Source organism: Mobula birostris, chromosome 10 (genome assembly GCF_030028105.1).
Source record: "Mobula birostris isolate sMobBir1 chromosome 10, sMobBir1.hap1, whole genome shotgun sequence".
NCBI classification, from domain to species: domain Eukaryota; kingdom Metazoa; phylum Chordata; class Chondrichthyes; order Myliobatiformes; family Myliobatidae; genus Mobula; species Mobula birostris.
In genome coordinates this window covers 132066934-132082930 of record NC_092379.1, presented here as the reverse complement: position 1 = coordinate 132082930, position 15997 = coordinate 132066934, and the positions used below count along the sequence as shown (strand labels likewise).

General features: G+C 42.8%; 1 protein-coding gene across 10 annotated transcripts in view; it reads left to right on the top strand.

Moving 5' to 3' along the window:
• Positions 1-15997, top strand: part of LOC140204351 (CD99 antigen-like protein 2) — a 269749-nt gene that overhangs the window by 125412 nt on the left and 128340 nt on the right. For all 10 annotated transcript variants that reach the window (XR_011887593.1, XR_011887594.1, XM_072271013.1 and 7 more), the window contains exon 3: positions 15479-15520. Coding sequence is in view for 8 of the 10 variants with exons in the window: in XM_072271013.1 (XP_072127114.1) it covers positions 15479-15520 (42 nt within the window). In the remaining 2 variants the exon portion in view is untranslated. The remainder of the gene's footprint in view (positions 1-15478; positions 15521-15997) is intronic.

Genomic DNA, 15997 nt, shown 5'->3' with positions numbered 1-15997 from the left:
ACGAGCTGCCAGCAGAAGTGGTGGGTGTGGGTTTGATTTTAACATTTAAGAGATATTTTTAAAAGTACATGCATGGAAAGGGTATGAAGGGCTTTGGTCCAATGGGAATAGGCAGAAAAACTGTTTGGCATGGACAAGATGAGCCTCAGACTGTAGTGCTCTATGACTCTATAACTGGAGTTTATGGAGAGTAGGACCAGAGGAGCAGTCAGGAGTGTGTTGGGTCCATTTCTAATGTTATCCTGTCTTTGCATTACTGAGGCTCATGAGTTATAGATTCACAGTGTAATACAGTATGGAAATTAGCCCTTCAGCTCAACTCATCCATTCAACCATGATGCCCACCAAACTAGGGCCATTTGGATGCATTTGACCCATATCCTGCTAAACATCTCTTATCTATGTACTTACCCAAATGTATTTTTAATAATTAGAGGGAGTGTTGTTGATTATGATGACCTGGACTCTTAGCGTGAATGCATAGCTGGAAAAGCAGATAAGAATCTACCACAGTGAATGTGAAAGTGTTATCCTTTAGTGTGTTCAGTTCTGGTCACCTCATTACATAAAGGGTGTAGAAGCATTAGAAAGGGTGCAGAGGAGAGTTACCAGGATACTGCCTCAACCACTTCCTCTGTCAGCTCATTCCATAAACGTACAATTTTTGGCATGGAGAAGGTATCCCTCAAGTTCCTTTTAAATTTTTGACCTCTCACCTTAAACCTGTGCTCTGTAGCTTTTCGTTCCCCTAAAGTAGGGCTTCCCAATTTGTATTCTGCCATGGATCTCCACCATTAACCAAAGGGTCCGTGGATCTCAGGCAGGGAACCCCTGCCCTAAAGGCTATGTGCATACACCCTATCTCTACCCTTCATAGTTTAAATCACCTTGCATAGCCTCTCCCTACAACTCAGGCTTTCAAATCCTGGCAACATCCTTGTAAATCTTCTTTGCACTCTTTCCTGCTTAATGACGTCTTTCTATAACAGGGCGACTAAAACTGTACACAGTACTCCAACGGCAACCTCACCAATGTTTTGTACAGTTGCAACGTAACATCCCAACTCTCGTACTCAGTGCCCTGACTGATGAAGGCCAGCATGCCAAGTACCTTCTTCACCGCCCTGTCTACCTGTTATGCTACTTTCAGTGAACCATGTCCTAGGTCCTTCAGTTCCACAACTTTCCCACGGCCTTCCATTTGCTGTATATGTCCTACCCTGGTCCAACACCTAGCATACATTTTTTTGGCAATTTTCTGCCCACTTGACCTAACTGATCAAAATGCCTCTGTGATTTTTGATACTTACCCAGTCCTGACAGCATCCAAGTAAATCACCTTTGTACTCTTTACAGTTGTCTATCCTATAACAAGTATGGTCTCAACAAAGTTTGTATATCTGCAGCATAACGTCCAATACACTAGCTCTTTCTGTCATACAACAGTTTAGATGTCTCTGACACTGTATTTCTGCAAATACTTGTGTTATTCCCACACATACATAACACTAAATTTATCTACCTATACATTAACTGACCTTTGTTGAATGCCATCTTCCTTTTGAGTCTAAATCATTTTCTAATCATTCCATCTCATCCATAAAATTCTAATGCTTTTCATTGCTTTGAACATCAAGAATCTATTTAATTGTTCAGAATAAGGAAATACATTGACTGTTTAATGGATCAAGACATATTACCCCTATTTATAATTTAACACTCCAACATATGTGAAGCATTCTCAGCTTGTATGTCTAAGATGACTATTCCCTTGTGGGCCCATTGGAAATCTACCCTTTTACATCAAATAAGCAAATTGATTATCGTTGTTTCCTCTAAGTTGCATGGGTGCATGGCTGCGCAGTAACTGAAATGCTCCCACGCACATAACTTCTGTTGCTGCACAGCTGGAATTTTCATTTATATAATATAATTTTGAAATTATGCTAATATTGTGAAATACCTTGTAATTAATTATGTGTACATGAATATAATCCATAAATTTTCTAAATAATAAATGTATCACTAAAACATTTTAGAGCTTCAACGTATTTACATTGTCAGTACTTCAAGTTACAACTGTTACAGATTGTAACATTAAGTACAGAATGGAAGTTGCAGCTCATCGTTAATAAACTGCTTGTCCACTAAATGCTGATGCCGTCTATTCAAAACATTTTATTTTTGCTGTTGTGCCAGAAAGTCGTTTCCACTGCCTGACATCTTTTGCTTGAGTTGTGAGTTGTGGTTTGTCTTTGCTTCATGTGCATATTACATTAAAAAATACTTAAGGGGTTTTTACTTCACAGTTTTCAGGCGGTATAAAATTTCCTGCTCAGAGCAATGGTTGGTCCCCTCAACTGTAAAAAAAATTAAAGGAAATGTTGATTTGATGATACAGACTATTATTATAAATGCTTTGTTGGGAAAGCAGATAAGAATCTAGCACAGTGTATGTGAGAGTGTTAACTTTTATTGTGTTAGTTCTGGTCGCCTCATTATAGGAAGCTTTACAAAGGATGCAGAGGAGATTTCCAGAATACTGCCTGGATTAGAGAGCATGTCTTAGGAGGAAAGGTTGAGCAAGGTAGAGCTTTTCTCTTTGGAGAGAGGGAGAATGAGATGTAACATGATAGAGGTGTACAGGATGATAAGAGACATAGATTGAGTGGACAGCCAGGGACTTCTTCCCAGGGCAGAAATGGCTAATGCCAAGGGATATAATTTTAAGGTAATTGGAGGAAAGTATGGAGGGATGTCAGAGGTAGATTTTATACACAGAGGGTGATGGGTACATGGAATGTTCTGCCAGAGGCAGATATACTAGCGGCATTTAAGACATTCTTAAATAGGCACATGGATGATAGAAAATTGGAGGGCTATATAGGAGGGAAGGGCTAAATCGGTTTTAGACTAGGTTGAAAGGTCAGTATAACATTGTGGGCCGAGGGGCCAGTACTGCGCTGTACCGTTCTACGTGCTTATTGCTTCTGTATTTATTGTAATGGAATCATTATTGGGGGTTGATGGAGTGAGTTCAAAGCCTATTGTTATTATGCCAAGTCAACTATCCATTTCCATCCCTCAATTGGAAGTTGATGAACACAGTCTCATTACTGAAGTGCTGTCTGCGTGACACAAAATGCACAAACATGCCTGTCTCGGTGTGTCTCCAGGGCTGAGTGCGTGAGTGTGTAATGCTAATAGAGCCATATGTTGCTGTAGCTTAGGAAGTCCAGTGCAAAGTTGCAAAAAAAAAGGAGTTCTTCATTACTGATTAACCTCCTGGCATTCTCGCTTGGCAGGGTGGTAGCAAAATATTGCTGGAGACTGAGCCTAAAAGCGATCGTTCAGGAGGTAGCTGACACAGCTGCCAGCACTGGATATGTTCACATGCAGCCAAGGTCATTCGAGGGAGCCAGCAGCCTGTGTTAGTGGAAAAACAAATTAACAAGAAATGAGGAAACAAGTCCAGTGTGTGTAATGTCTAGGATGTACATGGCTGCAGTTTGAAGATACAAGGCTGAGACAGAGCTGATCCACTCGTGGAGATGCAATCCTCTCTGGCAGTAAAACTGTGCTTTCAGCTGGATTTTGTCCAGCATTCAATCATTCTGCAACGGGAGCCTCGAGTCTTTAAGCTCTTCCTTTACTGCAGTTTAGCAATTTCCAACCAAACCCTCCACTGCACTTTTATTACACAAAGGAGAGTTGCTTTCTTGTTCACCCTTCCCCTGCCCTGTCTTCACCCCACTCCCCATCCCAATTGTCCCTATAATTGTACAGTCCAGTTGCTTTTTGGAAGTGCCAATTTCTAAATTCATTTGATTGGTGTCCTCACTAAGCAAACTACTTAGCTTTGCAAATTGTTGAATTCCTCCATTTTACCCTAAATTGTCAGAATCAGGTTCATTATCACAAACACGTACCCAATGGCCGCTTTATTAGGTACACCTGATTGTTAATCAGCCAATTATGTAGCAGCAGCTTATTGCATAAACCATGTAGACGTGGTCAAAAAGTGCAGTTGTTGTTCAGACCAAACATCGGAATGGGAAGAAATGTGATCTTAACCCACTCTGACCGTAGAATGATCGTTGGGGCCAGATGGGGTGGTTTGAGTATCTCAGAAACTACTGATCTCCTGGGATTGTCACGCACTACAGACTCTATAGTTTACAGCGAATGGTGAAAAAACAAAGACCATCCAGTAAGCAGCAGATCTGTAGGTGAAAATGCCTTTTCAATGAGAGAGGTTAGAGGAGGATTACCAGACTGGCTCAAGCTGTTAGAAAGGTGACAATATCTCAAATAATGTTACTACAGTGGTGTGCAGAAGAGCATTTCTGAATGCACAGCGTGTCGAATCTTGAAGTGGATGGGCTACAACAGGGGAAGACCACGAGCATACATTCGGTGACAGTTTATTACCTACAGGAGTTCTCTAATAAGGTGGCCTCTGAGTGCAGGTCGAGAAATTGTTGATTTCAGGACAGTAAGCAAATAAGTTGTGATTGCAATGGAGTCTGAGCTATCCCAGCATTCATAGCACTAGGAAACCCCTCTATTAGAATTACAATGCTATGTATTTACATTAGCGCTTCACAGCTGTTTCACATCTAGGGCTTTGTTGTCTATTACTTTCTGTCCCTTGAGAGCAAGAGAAAATACTTAGGAATCCCACAGCAAGGAGCAAAATAGATGAACAAGATATTGGCTCTCCCCTGTGGTCCGTGTGACAGACAAGGCTTGCTGCATTTAACCACACATATGTTCTTGTCCCCATGGCAATAGCTTATGCTTATTGCTCATGATCTGAAATCTCACATCTACATTTTGTTGAGCACAGACAACTTTGGCAGAACATCAAGCTGTCTGCTCTGGACGCTAACCATAATGCTATCTGAAATTAGCCAAGATGCTTCTACATGCCTACAAGGTCACAGAAACATGGCACTTTTGTAGAGTTATGCGGTCATAGAGCACTATAGCACAGAAACAGGCCCACCTAGTCTGTGCCAAGCTATTAATCTACCTATTTCCATCAACCTGCACCGCGACCATCGCCCTCCATACCCTCCCATCGATGTACCTATCCAAACTTCTCTTTAATGTTGAAATCGAGCTTACATCCACCACTTCGACTGGCAGCTCATTCCACACTCTCACCAGCCTTTGATTTTCCCTTGAGCATTTTGCATTTCACCTTTAACCAATGATCTTCAGCTCTAGTCTCACCCAACCTCAGTGGAAAAAGTCTGCTTGCATTTACCCTATCTGTACCTTTTGTAATTTTGTATACTTCTTTCAAATCTCCCTCATTCTCCTACACTCCAGGGAATAAGGTCCTAGCCTATTTAGCCTTCCCCTATAACTCAGGTCCTCAAGCCCAGTATAAAATTAAAATTGAAAAGCTTCGTTCGATGGAATTCTGAAATAAAACTGGAAATGCTGAGACACAAGAGACTGCAGATGCTGGCAGCTCATTCCACATTCTCAGCACACTTTGAGAGAAGAAGTTCTGCCTCATTTTGCAAAAGAAAACTTAACAAAATAAAACTGTAAAATGCTGTCCTTTGTGAATGTCTGGTGGCAGTCATGTAGGGCTGATTCCTTGGTCCTGGACACAGATTCACCACCCTATGGCTAAAGAAATTCCTCCTCATCTCCGCTCTAAATATACATCCCTCTATTTTGAGGCTGTGTCCCCTGGGCCCAGACTCGCCCACCAAAGGAAACATCCTCTTCACATCCACTCTATCTAGGTCTTTTATAATCGATAGATTTCAATGGGATCCCCTACCTTTCATTCTTCTAACTTCCAGTGAGTACGGGCCCAGAGCCATCAGATATTCCCTGGAATCATTTTTGTGAACCTCCTCTGAATCCTCTCCAAAGTCAGTACATCTTTTCTTAGGTAAAAGGCCCAATACTGCTCATAATACTCCAAGTGAGACCTCACCAGTCCCTTATAAAATCGTAGCATTACACTTTTGCTTTTATGTTCTAGTTCTCTTGAAATGAATGTTAACATTGCATTCGCCTTCTTTAGCCAGAAGGTGGTGAATCTGTGGAATTCATTGCCTCGGGAGGCTGTGGAGGCCAGGGGGTCATCAGGTGTACTTAAGGCAGAGTTTGATATGTTCTTGTTTAGATAGGGTGTGAAAGGTTATGGGGAAAAGGCAAAAGAATGGGGTTGAGAGGGACATGATCAGCCATGATGAAATGGTGGAGCAGACACGATGGTTTGAATGACCTAATTCTGCTCCTCCGCCTTCTAGTCTTATGGTCCTATGCAGTCAGCCTATGGGTGAAAGAAAATCTCCCACCCTTACATCCACTCTGACTCCCATACTCCTCACCTTAAACCTCAACCATTGTGTCGCAGGGGAATGTTTCTCACTATCCACACTATCCTATGCTTGTAACTTTATTTCTCAGGTTGCTAATGATACAAACCTACCCCCCCCCCCCACTTCCTCCATGTAGCCCCCTGTGCTAAAAGGAAAACAAACCCAGTCAATCCAGTTTCTTAACACTCAACATTTCATAACAAACAATTGCCTGATGAATCCTCTCCAGTGCCATCACATCTTTCCTCTTGTGTGATGACCAATACTCCAGCTGGAGTCTAACCAAAGTTCTATAAGGTTGTACCGTAACCCCCATGCTGTTCTAGTCTATGTCCCACTACTGAAGGCCCACACCCCATAGGCTTCTTCATCACCTCATCATCATTGTTGTTGTAATTATTATTATTGTTATCAGATTTATTATCTCTAACGTGTGTTGTAAAAATTAAGTTCTAAGAAGAGGCCATGTCCCAGATGGTGAGGGTCCTTTGAGGCACTGCCTTTGAAGATGTTCTCAATGGTAGGGAGAGTTGTGCCAGTGAGTCTACGATCCCCTACAGCTTTTGCCAATCTCATACATTGGTGCCTTCATACCATGTAGCGATGCAACCAGTGAGAATGCTGTCCGTGGTACATTTGCAGACATTTGTTAGAGTGTTTGGTGACATGCCAAATCTCTCCAAACTCCTAATGAAATAAATCCATGGATCTTATCCTGCCACCTTTGGGGATCTATAGACTTGTACACCGAATCAGCAAGTCCCTCTGCCAATACTCAGTAGGGTCAGTAATTCATCACGTGTGTCCTACCTTTTATAATCCTTCCAAAAATGCATGTCCTCACTTACCCAGATTAAATTCCAATTCTATCAGTCTGCCCAACTTACCCTTATGCCGGCTAACACTCCCCTTGTCGATGTCAATAATACAGCCAAATTTTTGGGTCATCTGCAAACTTCCCAATTGTACTTCCACATTCATGTCCAAATCATTAATGTCATAGCACTCATATCTGTGGTAAACCACACAGCTTTCAGTCATAAAACAATTTGCCTCCCTCATTCCCTACCAAGCCAATTTAGGATCCAGTTAACCAACCTGCATTGGATCCCATGTTAAACTTTAAGACCAACCTTCCAGGTGGGATCTTGTCAAAGGATTTATCAAAGGAGGTTGATGTGGGCCACATCAATCTCACTGTCTTCATCATATCTTTTGGCTTCTTCAAAAGAACAATCAGGTTAACCAGACAGGATCCACCATTAAAAAAGATCCTTGCTAACTATCCCTGGTCAACCCTGCTCTTCCAATTGTACATTAAATCTGCCCTCAACTTTACTGACATTAGAGTTATTGGCTTGTAGTTTCCTGGCTTATCCTGGTCCACCTTCTTGAGTAAAGGTACCTCATTTGTTGTCCTCTAGTCATCAGGAACCTCATTTAAAAATTTCCATTAGAGCCCCATCCCTTTGCTTCCTATGGATTTGTCTGTCTTTATGCCTTTTAAGACATTTAATACATCTTCTTTTTAAACTGTTAACATGCTCTAGACTATTCCTGTTTCCCTCCCTGAAATATGCACCTATAATGTCTTCCTCTTTAGTGAATACAGATGAGAAAGATTAATTTAAGACCTCACAACATCCTCTGACTCCACACACAGATTGTCGCTCAGCACTACTCTGTCTCTGAATACACTCTGGCTCTTAATATACATATAAAATGCCTTAAGATTTTCCTAAAGATGCCCTGGGAATGTCCATAAATGTCCTGGGAATTTATTTAAAATTTCTTGAAATTTATAAGAAACAGTGATTTTTTTTAATGTACTCGAATCCATCAGAAAATTCTTCCAGGTCCGTACCGAGGAAGAGCACAGGATTAAAAGATGCTGTACAAGTCCCAGAGGCTAAGAAAGCAATAGACTTTTGTTTGGTCTGTCACAATATCAGCATCCAAACTGCAGGACCAATGAGGTGCAATCAACTGTTCTTAAGGGCCTGCGTTAAAAGGCTTTCTCCCTTATGGACTGATGTTATTAGCAGAATGATTCGTGAAACTCCAGCCTCTACAATTGCTTTTATTGTCCTCTGCCTCTTGTTAAGCCTCTAATTGGAATCACATTTCGACTTGCCCTGGTTCAGCCAACTGAAAAATCTTCTTCATTAAATCCTGTTAAGCTTCCAACCAGCGCACCAGTTCCACCTGTGAAACCTGCAGTCATTAGGAGAGCATTTGTTATTCAACAGGCAAAGAGACAGCTGCCAGCAATTGTATTTAATGTTCCAACAGAGGCATGGCGTGAAAATCTCTCTGAAGCCACCTCTGTCGTCAGTTTGCGTACCTGGGAATGTGTGGGGGGGGGGGGGCAGGCTTACAGGAGAGGTGCACAAATAGTACCAGCAATCAGAATGATACACATACCTTCCTCCAGCATTTTGTATGTGTTACTCTGGATTTCCAGCACCTGCAGAGTCTCTTCTGTTTACCTAGTTTCCCGGTGGTTTCCCTGATGAGTTTTCAGAAATTAATGGTTAATTTGTGGGCCAAATGGCCTGTTCCTGTTCTGTGGTCTAAGGTGTGGAGCATGGTAGCCAGGTTTGACGGAAACCTGTTATTGTAATTGACAAATCATAAAAAGGTCTGCACTGTGATACATTCTTTGGCCTCAGACATCCACTACTGCTTGAATTTTCTCAGCACACTGGTGTAATACGATAGCAGGGGGCATAATTTTAATGCGTTTGGAGGAAAAAATCAGGGTTATTTGAGTAGCAGTTTTTTTTCCACACCTGGAAAGGTGGTAGGGATGGGGAACACTCTTGTCATGGGTGGTGGTAGAGGCAGATAGATTCGGGACATTCAAGAAACTTTAGATAGAACATAGAACATTACAGCAGAGTACAAGGCCTTCAGCCCACAATGTCTTAAACGAAAAGGCCATGCGACCTTAAAACAAGAGAGCATATTAGGCCATTAGGCCTATTGAGTCTGCTCCGCCATTCCATCAAGGCTGGTTATTGTCCCTCTCAACCCCATTCTCCTGCCCTCTCCCTGTAACCTTTCATGACCTTATGAATCAAGAACCTATCAACATCCACCTTAAGTATACCCAATGACTTGGCCTCTGCGGCCGGCTGTGGCAATGAATTCCACAGATTGACTATTCTCTGGCTAAAGAAATTCCTCCTCATCTCTGTTCTTAAGGGACAATCTTCTATTCTGAGGCTGTGTCCTCCAGTCCTAGACTCCCCACGACAGGTAACATCTTCTCCACGTCCATTCAATTTAGGCCTTTCAATATTTGATAGGTATCAGTGAGATTCCCCCTATTTCTTTTAAACTCCAACAAGTACAGACACAGAATATTCAAATGCTCCTCATATGTTAACCCTTTCATTCCCGGGATCATTCTCATGAACCTCCTCTGGACCCTCTCCAATGCCTTTCTTAGATAAGCAGTCCAAAGCTAATAATACCTCCAGTTCTCCCGTCTCCGATTTAAGAAATCCTTAAATACTGAAAAAGGATCTAGTGCTTTTCCAGCATACATGACGAATAAACTCTTCACAGGTTTCCAGCCGGCTACAGGTATCAATTTTAACTGACATTTCGATGACAAACTCTGCCTAGTCTGGTGGTATTTATACCCCCATCGTCCATCCATCCTGATTGTTTAGTCTTCATCCAATCAGGTTTTCTGCCTCCCACCTTGTTTACAATCGAAACCTAACAATGAGGAGGAACCCATCACCACTACCTGTCTTCCCTATATTTCCACAGTTTCTGGAAGGATTGCCAGGATCCTGAAGAAATACTGGATTAATACCATAAAAGGAAGCTCAAATCACAACTTATGTGGTTCAAAGATGACCCAAGACTCAGGATGACGGGCATTTACAGGATTCCCTGTGAATGCGGAACAGTATTTATCAGCCAGTCGGGACGCATGGTGGAGACCTGCATCAAGGAGCACAGGAGGTGTATCCGTTTAGGTCACCTGGAAAAATCGGCGGTAGCAGAACATTGCATTTACAATGGCCACGGGGCTGACTACTGTGCAGTGCCAATGGCTTGGTGAAGGAAGCCATTGCAATAAAACTAGAGGAAAAGAATTTTAACAAAGACGAAGATCTCGCTCTGAGAACTGGAATTTGATTGTAAACAAGGTGGGGCAGCAGAAACCTGATTGGATGAGGACTAATCAATCAGGAGGGACAGATGACAGAAGCTGAGTATATATACCACCAGACAAGACATGCCCAGGCATCATCCCCGATGAAGATGGCAGAGTTTGTCATCGAAATGTCGGTTAAAATCGATACCTGTACCCGGCTGGAGGCTGAAGAAGAGTTTATTAGTCCTTAAATATTCATGATGGGCGCATGGATGAAAGAAAAAAGGGGAGATCTGTGGGAGGGAAGGCTTAGATGGAACCTAGGGTAGGTTAAATGTTTGGCCTAACATCGTAGGCTAAAAAAGTAAACAGATTGGAAATTTTTCACTTAGAGAAACAAAGACTTTGATCTGGAGCTCCTTAAAGATTATACAAGGGTTCAATAGAGTAGAAGTGTGGAGAGCATTTCTACCTGTCAGAGATTACGATGAATATTCAAGGCACTGGAATGTGCTGTGACACATGCAGGCTTCTCCTATTACTTCCCTGGGTTGTGTTGGTTGTAAACGCAAGCATGATGTACATGTGATAAATGAATCGGAATCTGAAGAGCTTCTAAGCAATCCAATAAGGAAGCCAAGGGAAATTCCTTTACTTGGAACCGAGGACAAATGTAGAAGTTGCCACCACAGGAACTGGTTAAAAGAATTATTCGCCTTTTCCGTCACCTCCAGACCACCCTGCACTTTGAAGCTGAAAAATTCTCAAAATCACAGCAGCCATTTTCTGCGAAGCTAACACAGATGGGTGTGATAACGTGCAGAAGCTGAATGAGAATGAAGTGTTAGGCTGAAGATGACTCCGCTAGTTTTCTTCGAAGGATAGAACAGTACAACACAGCACAGGCCCTTCCGCCCACAATATTGTGCCTTTAAAGTCAATCTAACCCTTCCCTCCCACATAGCCCTCCATTTTTCTATCATTGATATGCTTATCTAAGAATCCAATGGAGTCTTGGGCAAGGTTTGATCGGTGCAGTTTGTGGATTGGACTCGCCTTTAGAGAGGACTTGGTTTCTGGTTATTCCTTCTCTCGTTGCGATTTTGTGTGATTTTGATGATGGAGGTCCGGCTGTGCAGTGCAGTCAATGAATGACACAGCGGCAAACTGAACTGAACCAGGCTGTTTCAAGGTCTCTGCGGTTTGATGTTTAATATTCTGTGTCTTATTCGCTCGTCTTTGGCCGTTTACGCAATTTGTTCTTTTATTTTGCGTGTTGGGTGTTTGATGTTCTGTTTGAACGGGTTCCATGGTGTTTCTTTGTTGCATGGCTGTCTGCGAGAAGGCATATACTGCATACATACTTTGATAATGAATATTCTTTGAATCTTTGTATCAGCTTCTACTACCACCGCTGGCAGGGCATTTCATGGACGTACTGCTCTGTGTCAAAAGCTACCTCCGACATCGCCCTATACTTTCCCCAATCACCATGAAATGACGTTCCTTTCTATGATCCACTTCTTCCCTGTGGGAAAAGTCTCCGGCTGTCCACTCGATCCAGGCCTCTTATGCTGTACCATCTTTTGTACTTGGGAGAACACACAGGTTGTTCATTTAACATATCGGGTGGAAGGTGGTGCTGCTGTCTCCCAGTGACTTGCACTTTCAGCATCCCACCTCGGAGGCTGCTCGGGTAGGCTCTCAACTACCACACAGATGGTGAGGCAGTTAAGGAAAATAGGTGTCTTCAAAGGCAAATTAGAAGAGAGAAAAGAGGATACAAATGATGGAAAGCAGGGATGAGGCGGATGAAACATGTGGCTTCATTTCACTATTTCCATTACCCTTTATTCCAGATAATTTTTTCGATCTTATTGTCTCAACCAAAGAACCGATATCATAAAGGGCAACAAATGTCATCAAATTATGCAATGAAGGAACAGACAAGAGAACAAAAGAGGAAAGAGAGAGCACTAGAAAGATGTTTGTGCCTGTTCTTAACTTTTAGAACATAGAAACATTACAGCACAGTACAGACCTTTCGGCCCGCAATGCTGTGCTGACCTTTTAATCTACTCTAAGAACAATCTAACCCTCCCTCCCACATAGCTTTTCTTTCTTTAGCCATTGAATAATGAATATGTGGAATTCATTGCCACAGACGGCTGTGGAGGCCAAGATATTGAGTATATTGAAATTGGGAGGTTAATAGGATTTGATTAGTAAGGGTATCAAAGGTTATAGGCAGAAGGTAGGAGAATGAGGTTGAGATGGAATGTAAATCAGCCATAATTGAATGGCGAAGCAGGCTCAATGGGCTGAATGGCCTAATTCTGCACCTTTGCTTTATGGTCTTTTCAGTAGCTTCCTGGGTCTGATTGTTGAAATGCTACAGAGTTCTCTCCCCTAACTGCAGAATCAAACCCTGTTCAAGGTGCCAGAGAGCTGCATGCATAGTTAAGCTTCAAAAACAGAAAGCGATTCCTCTGCTTTGGGGATCTTCCACTCCCTCCTGAGGCAGGTCTCTTAATGAAATGTCGACCATCCCCCTCCCTCCACGGTTGCTACCCGACCTCCTGAGTACCTCCGGTGGTTTGTTTTTCACTACAAAATCCAGCATCTGCTGTCTCTTGTACCTCTATTAGTTTTATTGTTAGTTATCAGTCTCCACCTTGTGGCAGTAACTCCAAAACCTGCTGAACTAGCTTCTACAGGCAACTTTAGATTATTTGTGTGTATATATAGGCTGATTTGAGGAATACTTTAATTTTAAATAAGATCACTCAAATCCTCAATACGCGCCGTTAAGTATTTTAATGTTGTTGCCCAGTATATCTAAAATGACCACGTTTTTAATCTGTATGAAATGGATCTCCACAGGACCACCATTGTAAGGTATCTTGGCCAGAATTACCTTGGTGCCAACAGAGGTGTATTAAGTGGTTACTGGTTGCTGTGCCAACATCTGTTTTTAATTCCAATCCACCCTACAGTGGGCACAGAAGTGCTCTTTAATAATATCGCTACCTGGGTTGGCTCTCTTGGGACACATGTTGGGGCAGAATGCAGGAAGGAGTTTCTTCGGAAGTCAGGTATGAGGCATAAATCTTGTAATGTTAGCCATTTTAATTTTTTTAAATTTTTAATTCCGAGATACAGCACGGTAACAAGGACCTGCCAGCCCAGGGAGTCCGTGCCGCCCAATTAAACCCACGTGACCAATTAACCCACCACGTCGTAGTAATGTGGGAGGAAACCAGAGCACCCATAGGAAACCAATGCGGTCACGGGAAGAACGTGCGAACTCCTTACAGACAACAGCCAGAGTTGAACCCCAGTCGTTGGTGCTGAAAAGCGATGTGCTAACCACTACGCTACCGTGCCATGCATTAGGTGTTCAAAGCAATTTTTAAAATGGCAACCAGCTCACACTATCGTAAGGAGAACAAAGAAAAGAAAGTTTTGGTCATCTTATGCTCAACAAAGTAGCTCAGTAGAGAAATAAAACACATTCCTGTGATAAGAGGTGGCCTATGAAATAGCCAGGTTCAGTGGCGTGACACAGGCTTCAGAGAAATTTCTGGAAAAGTACAGAATCAGCTTTACTGCAATTACTGAAAAATTACACACAGGTGATTATATAAAAAGTCAAGCACAGGATACTTCAACTACAATGAAAATAACAATTCCACACTCTGGTCCCAGAGCCTACAGCTGGGATGTTGGGGGGAAGGTACCAGAGGTGTGGGGCGAAATGCCATGGATTGGGAGCTGGGGTTGGACTGAGGATCAGCAGCCAAGGATTAGTGATAGTGGGAGATGGAGTGGCTTTATCGCTGGTCATATTTGAGGGTTTGTCAGCTGAGGTGTTTGAGATTGGGCAGCTGAGGAGGGAGAGAGTGTAATGTTTGTGTGTGTGTGGTGGGCAAATCAGAGTCACGTCAGTTGACGGAACTGGAAAAAAACGGAAGTGCCTTGTGAGGGTGAGGTGGTAGGTGGGATTGGCAGACGGGTGGAATTTGAGTGCTGTGTGGCTGAATAGTGAGGGAGAAGCTCACCAAGGCAATGATTATGAACTTGTGTTATCCTGAGACAATCTAGGGTGGAATCTAGAACATGTCAGCATAGTACAGGCCCTTTGGTTCACGGTGTTGTGCCGACCTTTTAACCTACTCCAAATCAATCTAACCCTTCCCTCCTACATAACCCTTCATTTGTCTATCATCCCTGTGCCTATTTAAGAGTTTCTGAAGTATCCATGGTACACTGGGAGTCAGCAGCACTGTCTTTTGCTCGATACGTTAAATGAACTTCCTATTATCTGTTCTCACAAGTACAAAAGATCAAATTGACAGCCAGAGACATGTTCCCAGGTAGAAATGGCTAATACGAGGAGGCATAATTGCAATGGGATTGGGGGAACGATCAATCTAACCCTTCTCTTCCACATAGCCCTCCATTTTTCCAGCATCCATGTGCCTATCTAAGAGTTCCTCAAAAACTCCTAATGTATCTGCCCCCACTACCACCCATGGCAGTGTGTTCCACACCTGTACGACTCGCTGTGTAAAGAACTTACCTTTGACAGTCCCTGTGTAATTGGGGTGCCCAACCCGGTGTCCACAGACCCCTCAGTTAATGGTAGGGGTCCATGGCATAAAGAAAGGCCTGCTCTATACTTTCCTCCAGTCACCTTACAATTATACCTCTTGGCTTAGCCATTTCCACCTTGGGAAAAAGTCTCTGGCTGACCACCAGTGTGTGCCTCTTAGCATCTTGCACTCAGCATTTTTTTAAAAAATGGTGTTTGAACGGTGACTTCTCTGAAGAACATGTTGCTTTGGCTGGAAGTTGCTCAGGTGGGAAATGAGTGTAAGTCTAACACAACCCATGAACCATTCTGCGCTGCAGGTGGATGTCACTGCTAATGGGAGATAACAGTCGTGCTCATCTTGTTATACTGCATTGCTGTCCACAAAACTAACACAGTTTATTTTCTCAACAGCTCCTGCGAAACCTCGCAACCCCTCAGGTGGGGCAGATACTGGTAAGTGCTTTACCTGCAATACACAGTTTACTACCTAAGGAAGTGAAGAAGTCATAAAATTTTGCTCAAATACATGTAAGCACCAGGGTGCAATGAAAAACTTACTCACTGCAGCGTCACAGGTACATAACATTAGAGACACAAGAAAAATATCAATTAAACAACATTATACCGGAAAGGATACAATTAGAACAAAGAAACAAAGCCCATTGTGGCAAAAAGTGACCATAGTCTTGCTGTACAGAGGGAGTGATTAAGGTCGTGCCCTGTTGGTTCAAGAGCTGAGTGATTGAAGGGAAGTTTTTGGACCTGGTGGTGTGGGATTCAGGCTCTGGTCCTCCTTCACGATGGTAGCTACAAAAAGATGGCATGGCATGAATGGAAGGATTCTTTGATGGATGTTGCCTTAGACCAGGGGTTCCCAAACATTTTTTATGCCATAGACCCCTACCATTAACCAAGGGGTCCATGGACCCC